This window comes from Oryzias melastigma, linkage group LG9 (assembly GCF_002922805.2).
Source record: "Oryzias melastigma strain HK-1 linkage group LG9, ASM292280v2, whole genome shotgun sequence".
NCBI lineage: Eukaryota > Metazoa > Chordata > Actinopteri > Beloniformes > Adrianichthyidae > Oryzias > Oryzias melastigma.
Genome location: NC_050520.1, coordinates 33,657,249 through 33,666,361, shown reverse-complemented (window position 1 = coordinate 33,666,361; position 9,113 = coordinate 33,657,249). Strand labels below are relative to the sequence as shown.

General features: G+C 38.5%; 1 protein-coding gene and 1 pseudogene across 2 annotated transcripts in view; both read left to right on the top strand.

Moving 5' to 3' along the window:
* The window catches only part of LOC112148936, an 8,203-nt pseudogene extending 3,853 nt beyond the window's left edge, over positions 1-4,350 (top strand).
* Positions 4,351-7,103: 2,753 nt separating this feature from the next.
* dok2 (docking protein 2) overlaps positions 7,104-9,113 on the top strand; it is a 21,866-nt gene continuing 19,856 nt past the window's right edge. For both annotated transcript variants that reach the window (XM_036213726.1, XM_024276369.2), the window contains exon 1: positions 7,104-7,535. In XM_036213726.1, coding sequence (XP_036069619.1) covers positions 7,476-7,535 — 60 coding nt within the window. In that variant the 5' untranslated portion in view covers positions 7,104-7,475. The remainder of the gene's footprint in view (positions 7,536-9,113) is intronic.

Genomic DNA, 9,113 nt, shown 5'->3' with positions numbered 1-9,113 from the left:
TTTGTGTACACAAGTTAGCATTTTGTGCACACAGGTTAGCATTTTGAGCACAAAAGTTAGCATTTTGTGTACACAGGTTAGCATTTTGTGCACAAAAGTTAGCATTTTTGGCTCACTGGTTTGCATTTTGTGCACACAGGTTAGCATTTTGTGCACATACGTTAGCATTTTGTGCACACAGGTTAGCATTTTGTGCACACAGGTGAGCATTAGCAAATTAGATTAGCAAATTAGCAAATCAGCACAAAACTCACTTATACATTAAATTACTAATAAAATATTCATTCGTAGTCACAAAATAGCAATTTGTGCACGCAAAATGCTAATTTTAGGAAAAAAACATTTTTAAGGCTATGCCTGAATTCCCTCCCTAATCCCTAACTTCTAAAAACTATCAAGTGCAGAACTATCTAGTTCCTTGAATTTTAAAAATGAATCCGGAGAGCATGTTCCCTACATTTTTTTTTAAACGGCGAATATGATTTCACCAGTTTCACAAAGTGAAAATCTAATCAATATGAGCATTTTACGACTATTTATGACTCCACTGGGTTCTTATGATGAAAACATGGATGTTTTATTTAAGAAATACTTTTTTTCCCCCCACAAAAATCACTCAAACACAATGCATTGTGGTCTATATTCAGCAATCTAGTGAGAACTGTTTTCTTTTGCACAGGATTCTGGGAAATTTCTAGAGCACTGGATTTCGGAATTGTAGATTGGGACAACTCTACAAAATAACAAATGCACCATATAGTGCACTAAGTAGTGAGTAGTGCAGGAATTTGGACACAGCCAATCTTATGTTCAGAGCTCTGTACAATAGTAATCTACCTCAGTCCAGTGTGACGCTAAATTCATGTAGTGAAAGCTCAAAGAACAACAGAAATTTATCCTATTTTATGTCTCCTTGGTAACAAACAGGTGTGGTGATGGACCTTCTGGAGCTCGCTCCAGTCATCGATGGCGATTTCATCCCCAGCGAGCCCAGTGAGCTTTTTCACAACGCAGCTCAGTTTGATTACTTGGCCGGCATCAACAGTATGGATGGACACTTTTTTGCTGGAGTTGATGTTCCATCCATCAACCAGGGAGCAGGAAATACAACGGCGTAAGTCCAGACTCACCTGAAGATCTAGTTGCATCCCTTGAAGTTAAAATAGTAGCTAAAGAAGTTACTTTTTTTGGTGTTCGTTGCTTTGTTTCGTGCTGCATTTGTTGTTCCACAGGGTAGGGTTCTTGGCCCACTGCTGCTTTGGCTTTGTGTCATCACATCAGTTAAAAACAGAAAAAACTCCAATCAACCTTTAAATAGCCTGTAGAACTTATTGATCTTGACCACCTCAAAGTTTAATTTTCATTATAAGACCCATCACTGACATTCTGCTGTGAGGGGGAGGGGTCACTTAGTCCAGTTTTCACATACAATCAGTGGTCTCATCCTTTCATTTGCAAGGCATTCTAACTCTCAACTCGACATATAGGGAAGTATGGTTCGGATCCTTCCACGTCCCTTTTTGACGTTTTAGATGTCTCCAAATTGTCGTTTTTTGCTTGCTGTTCCCATTAAATCAGGGGTCCGGTACCAGTCAGAGGGCCGCTTAGTACTGGGCCACAGACAGGGAAAAAATGCATATGCTTATCAGGGATCCCCAGCCCTGATACTGATCCAGTAATGGGACGTGGACCGGACTGGTACCCTAACCCGGGCTAGGGTTTGGGCTTGTTTTTAGAGCCTTGCATGGTCCAGTCCCAGATGTACATCTTCTGAGCATTCCAAAACCTTGCTTCAAAACTAGAGGAGATCTTTCATTTCAAGCTGTTGCTTCTTGTCTTTGGAACTCCCTCCCATATTCAGATTGACCCTGTTGAGTGTTTTAAATCCCAGGTCAGGACATTTTTATTCAGGAGAGCTTTTAGGTGATTTTAGTCCTTGCTTTATTATGTTTTAATGTATTATTATTATTGTATTTTATTCCCTTTGAGTTTTGATTTGACTTTATGCTCATTTCTTAAAGCACTTTGTGATTCTTTCTGAGAAAAGTGCCATGGAAATAAAGGTATTCTATTCTATTCTACCGCTTCCGCGTTCATTACCGCTTCTTAAGAGTTGGGGACCCCTCATCTGAGCCCTGGTGCCAAGCGGCCCTCGGACTGGTGCCGGTTCAAGGCCCAGAGATTTTGGACCCAGATTTAATGGGAACTGCCAAAACGTCAAAAACTGACAATACAAAACTTAAAAAAATGACGTGGAAGGAGCCCTAACCATATGTCCATATATGAAGAGCTGTGAGTGAGAATGTGTAGTCACTTGCGATACTTCCTACTGACAATGTGTTGATGTTTCCTCCTCAGAGAGCATGTTGAGGGTCTACTTGCTGGTCTCACCAAAGAAAAAGGGGACGCCGCCATCCCCTCCGCCTTCAGCGTCTATTCCGTTCACTGGGGTTCGTTTCCGCCTTCAGACGTGGTGAAGAAGACTGTGACGGATATTGAGACGGATTTCCTTTTCCTGGTCCCAACGCAGGAGGCCCTTCAGCTTCACGCAAACTACTCAAGGTCAGTTCTGACTGTTCCAACAATCCGGTGTGCATTTATTAAATCTTTATTGTTCCTTTTTAGTTTCATAAAGTTCAACCCACTGTTGTTTTTCTGCATTAAAATACTACAAATGGAACACTATTAAAACATTCTACCACTCTGCATGGTTATATGTCTTTGTAAAATTCAAAGTGTTTCCACACAGTAGACTCTAATGATGGTTGATCATTTTTTTACTGTTTTTTTTCTGTCATTGTAGATTACTTTTTTCTATATTTTGCTAAAATAAAATTAAATATAATTGTAAACTCACCAAAACTAGTCTGCCTGTATATTAACATTAAGTCATGAAAGTCTTATATTTGCAATACAAACACATACTGTAAAAGGTTGAATTTTGACTTGCTTTATTCAGCAGTGTAGTTTAGGATATTTAGTTCAAGCCCATCATCCTTTCAGTTTCCATGTTTTGGTTCTTGGAAGAAGCTCGACTGACGCTGCTGTTTGTCCATCAGCGGAGCTCGTACCTACTCGTACCTGTTCAACATGAAGACACGGATCCCCGGCTTCCCGCAGTGGGTGGAGGCCAATCACGCTGAGGACTTGCAGTACCTCTTTGGGAAGCCCTTCGCCACCCCGCTGGACTACGCCCCCCGTCACAGAGACCTCTCCCAGTACATGATTTCCTACTGGAGCAACTTCGCCAGGACGGGGTAAACTCCAGCCTCCACTGAGCGCTGAAAATGATCCTGTCAGTCAGTTCACAGACAAAAACATTAAAAGTTGCCCGATCAGACAGATTCCAGCCTGATGCAGATCAGTCTTCTGGTGTGAACGTCCACTCCTGATTTTCTCCAGGGATCCCAACAGTGGGGGCAACAGAGTCCCAGTTCCTTGGCCCACCTTCACCAGAAACCACAGACCTTACCTGGTCATCAACAACAGCATTTCTAAGTCCTCTGTCAGGTGCGACTCCTCCACACATGCACACACACGTGCACCCCCCCTCATGCACACACCCAAGATTACTCATACTCAATATTCAGTATGGTGTACTACACTGGTAATTTAGCTTTGTTTTGTAGGTTATTCTTTTTTCACCTTTTAAAGTCTAATTCAAGTTTATTTGTGAAATCTGTCACATCTTCAATACATTCATGCACATACATACAGAGAAATGAAACTGCATGTTTGTCTGGTCTCTGGTGCACAGGTAGAATAGTTCTGATGAGAGATTTCTACTGTTTAAAAATTGAGAATTTTTGAACATGTGGCCAAAAGATCAGACCCGATAAACCAAATTGTGAAAATGAAAAACAGTAAAACATGTTTCAAGATATTTAGCAAACTCTAACAAAAGTTCTTTGTCCAGTGAGAGTGAGAGGTCAGTAGTATTTCATAAAAGAAAATCTGCACTTCCTGACAAAAACATGGATGTTTGGCTGTTGACTGGTTGAATAATTATTTATTCATTGGTCTAAAACCAAGAGTAACCAGTTTTTCTTGATCTGTATATTAAAGTTATATAAGGTTATTAATGATTGCTTGAAAAAATAAATTAAAAAATGTCTGTTTTTTCTCCTCAGATACGACCTGAGATCATATTATGTCAACTACTGGACTCAGACCTACAGCAGCCTCTAGAAGAAGGCTGGGACAGAGTTCTGTCAGATCTGTTTGAAGCATCTGTTGGTTTTACAGCAATAATTGTAAACAGAAGAGTGAATGTACATCAAGTTCTTTTCTACGGGATAATTCTATTGACTTTATACTGTCAAGTCTTCAATAAATAATGATGAAATCTTCTCTTTTTTTTGTTTGTGTCTTTATTTCAGCTTCAGCTACCCCATGTCCTCGTTCCACCGCAGAGTTTGATTTAGGGGACAAAGACTCAGAGCTCAGACAGATAAAGCTGATATTACCCACAAGATAATTGTGGTAAACACAAGCAAGCATTTCACCACAGCTGGTTAGAAAAAAAGCAACTGGTTAATATATTCGGTCAACCAGAGTACAGCTTTCTGCTTCCCGTGTCCTATTTGGCAAAAACATCAAATAATAGTGATTGTAAGAATTGGAAGAAAATTTTAGTCATTTTTGGCAAACAGGAGATGACACAAACATATGAGGTGTTGTTGCATTGAAAAGCTACCAGGGAACTAGCAAATAGGGAAACGCTGCACAAACAACAGCAGCGTTTCCCTATTCGCTAGTTCCCTGGGGGGCTAAGCCCTCTCTTTCCTTTAAACCTGGTGACACCCCTGGTCATCTCACTGCTAAGCACAGACAATTGTTCATGAAGGACGCACCGCTTTAAACAAAGAAGAAATGTTTTTAATTTGCTTTAATTCCTTTTTCTGTTTTATGGTGACATGGTTGGATTCATTTGAGCTTGTGTACAACACTTTGGACTATGGATGGTGGTGGAGGGTGCTTCAGAAAATAATAAATAAAAAGAAAAGGAAATTAAAAAAAAGAAAAGTCTTAAATAATTGGATAGAAAACTTGCGTTCAGTCTTCAAAAGCAAGTAATGTATTATCTTACAGCAAATATATATATATATATATATATATATATATATATATATATAAAAGAGGATTTTGAGCCATTTTTGAGTTATCTGGTTCCAAAAAAATCTCCCACAAAAAAGTGCTTTTTTGAACATCGCATCACATGAGGGACTATGTGAACCTATCAGAAATTGTGTTTTCCACCTTAAACATGAAATCACCCAAATTATTTGAACCTGATTAGTTTTTTTTTTTTTTCCAATTCAACCAAGGGCAGTCGGAGTTCTATAGGAATATAATTCTGAAACTTATTGCAATTTTTTTTTCAATTTCCTTGGTATTCATCTGTGTGATACAACTGATCATAAGTTTGTTTTATGTTATTTTGTTATTTTGATTCCAATCTTCAGCCCTCTATCAATGAGTCAAGCCTTTAACAGTGATTTATTTTTATGTGGTTGAAGATTTTAGCAACATTTCTACATTAACAAGAAGATGGAGCATCATAGGGCGTAAAGAAGCAAGAAATGAACAATTGCTTATTTTCTCCAAAAAACAGAAAATATAATTTCTGCATGAAAGAGGGTTGAATGGCTGAATTTGACGGTGTCAATCTGAGATTAAAAAAACAAGGAAAAATAGGTAAGAAAATATCCAAACACAACTTGAGTGAGAACATATTTATTGAAGTCATTTCCTTGTTATTTTGTTTGACTAAACCATTCTTAATAAAAAGGGGAGGATGGAGAAGCTGTTGAACAAAACTGAGTGGCATGATAAAATAGAGCCATTTTAAAAACAGCTCCTGTGTTTTCCTCAAATTTAAGTTCTTTAGGTGAAAGTTGGGAGACAAATTATTACATTAGTAAAATAATAACCTCACAGTTACTGACTGTAATTATTTGTTTTATATTCAATGAAAAGGTGGCTTTAGTCAGTGGGGATATGCTGATTTGGCTGACCTGCACAACTCAGCAACCCATTTCTTGATAGAATTTTCAAAATATGTTTGTGTGTGATAATGCAAATATACATTTTTATTTTTCAATATCTAGATTATAGGAGCTTTCTGTAGTGTGGAGGTGTCAGTGCTTTTTGATTCTATCTCAATCACATCTGGTGACTTCCTGCTACAACTGGGTTTTATTTTGTATGGATTATAATTGCAGGAGAAACTCTGAGTTCACTCACTATTCCCTGGTTAGTGCACTAAATGGGGCTTTTGCCATCTTATCAGGGTGTCCTAATCTACAATACCAACATCCAGTGCCCTGGAAATTCCCCAGAAGTCTTTGCGAAAAACCAGTATACTACTATGGACTACAATCCATTGTGTTTGAACAATTTGTCATTAGAAAATTACAGAAACAAGGGAGATTATGTACATTTATTATTATTTTTTAATAAATCACTCAAGTTTTCATCATCAAAACACAGAGGATTCATAAATAGTTTTACTAAAATTGTCATAATTGTGACATCATACTTAACATTAAAATCCAACCCCAGTCAACTATTGATTTATTTTTAATTATTATTATGCTGTTTATGGTCAAAAACTATAAAACTTTGTCATTTTCTAGGACGTAGTTTCTCCAGAGCGGCAGGAGTTTTTTTTTTTTTTTTTTAATTTTCCCTTTGAGTTGTGGGTTGGCCCTATTTACTATAATCCATCTTTTAAGCTTACGTTTCTTTCCTTTATGAGAAAAATACTACAGGAACATGTTAAAAGCACAATGTTCATTAGAGTGGGTCTTTAAGATCCGGACGTGAAAAGGTTCTATGCCTAAAAAAAGACGATGACTAGGACTTGTGCTCTGTCATACTTTCACCACCAGGTGGCGCATTCAACTCAGGTTCACTACAAACTATTTCTTTCAAGTTGATCTTTCATGTTTTCTAATGAGCATCTGTTAAAAGATTCACAAAATACATATTTAAAACGAAAGATATAAAAAGAGTTTAAAAATACCAAAAAGAGGAAGAGGAAGGGAGGAGGAAGGAGGAGACTCTCACAGCCAGTTAGAGTTCTGCATTACAAATTGCAACAGAGGGTGAGGGCAGGAAACACTGATGTCAGTCAACGCCTCTGCAACACGCTAGCACCACAGAAGGAGGAGAGGTAAGAGGAGGTGAACCACAGCAGCAGTGGAGGAGCAGAGCTGGATCGAGAAGGTGAACTATCGCAGACAGAAGGAGGTGGATAAAGGAGAGGAGAAGCTTGACATAAATGTGAAGAGCAAAGGAGTACAAGAGCCAAAGTGGAGAGGGAGAGAAAAAGGAAGAGAGCTTTCTGAAAGAGGAGGAGAGGAGGAACTCGAGTGAGATATATAAACAACGGCTGGTGTGGTGAAAGGTGGAGCAGCAGGTCAAGGGGAGACAGGTGAAGTAAGGAGAGCAGGACCTGCGGTGGTGCCATCATGGAGGAGGACATCAGAAAGCAGGGGATGCTCTTCCTCCAGCAGCAGCGCTTTGGAAAGGTACAAAGGACAAAAAACTGGAACACAAAATTACATTTTTAATTAGTAAACTAAGCAAGAAAACTTAAGAAAAGTAGACTTAACAGTTTGCATAAATATTACTATGAAAATGAAGTTTAATGTGCAGAATATGTACTAATAGTGTGTTGCGGCACACGAGCAGAAAATTGAGAATGATTCCATAGCTGACAGACGTCCGAGCGGTTGTGGTACAGTCATCTTCAGATGTGACGGTTGCGGGTTTCGTTCTGGCCCCGCCTGCCAGCCCTGCAGTGTATGCCATCATCAGTGAAATGTGTGAATGTAGAGCGCCGTGGGGCTTAATGAAGAAAGAAAAGTGCGATTAAGTAAATGCAACATGTGGAGTAGAACTGTTTCATGCTGAAAAAAGGCCATAATTGATTGTTCTAAGTAAGAAGGCGATTAGCTAAAACAGAAGAAACTAGCTTACTGATGCTAGAATCCTTTGGTTGTTAGATGACCTGGAAAAAGACAGTTTATGACGATTTGGAAAAACTATCCACCTTCAAAACTCACTGAATCCCTCGTGGGTTGCTGGAGCCTATCCCCACTACTGTTGGGTGAAGATAGATTACGTCCTGAACAAGTCGCCAGTCCGTCACAGGGTCACATGATCACATTCACACCTAGTGACACTTTAGATCAGGGGTGTCAAACTCATTTGCACATGGGGCCAAAATCCAAAACACACTTTAGGTCGCAGGTCGAACATGATAAACATTTATTGAACACACTAAAACAAAATTTTTAAAACTTTAAAACCGTACCTTTTTACAATATTTTTTAACTAGATATATAGCATTACCTGTGATAATGCTAGTGTGAATGCTGTAAATTGAATGTGGCCGCTGAAGATGCTAGTGCTGATAGTTAAAAACGCCGAAGCTAATAGCTGAAAACGCTGAGCTGATAGCCAGCTAAAATGTTAGCTAAATGTCAAATTAGCCTAAAAAAAAACTTAGGTTAGCCAAAAAAGCTAGCATGTAGCTGAAAACTACTACTACTGTAGCTAAATGCCAAAATAGTCTAAAAAGCTAGAAATGCCAATTTTTAAAACTTGAAATCACATCTTTTTAACAAAAAGATGAATAAAACAGACAGGGATATTATTCCAGAGTGCTGGAGTGCCCACAGAGAAAATCAGCTGGGATCTGAAACAGAACCTTCTCACAGTGAGGTGACTACACCACCGTGCAGCCCATGAGGACAAACTGGAGCAAGAAATACTAACTTATAAGCACATATGTGGAAAATGAGCTTAAAAAGTATATTACAGATAAAAATATAATCTGATGCTATAAGATTAAATTGTGCTATAAGGATATATGGTGTGTCGTTAATAGCTTTCCACCTTCTTAAAAGGACCAAAATGCTTAAAAAAAAAGAAAAAAACACACTTATATATATATTATTTGCCAACAACATTTGTGCACTGATGGTGGCAGAGGGAGCTGTGTGAGGTGCTAACTAGGCTAATAGTAGCATTTTGGTGTTTAGTGTTTTGCTCAAGGAGCCAAACCTGCAGAAATAATTTGTTTTGCCTCTGATAAATACTGA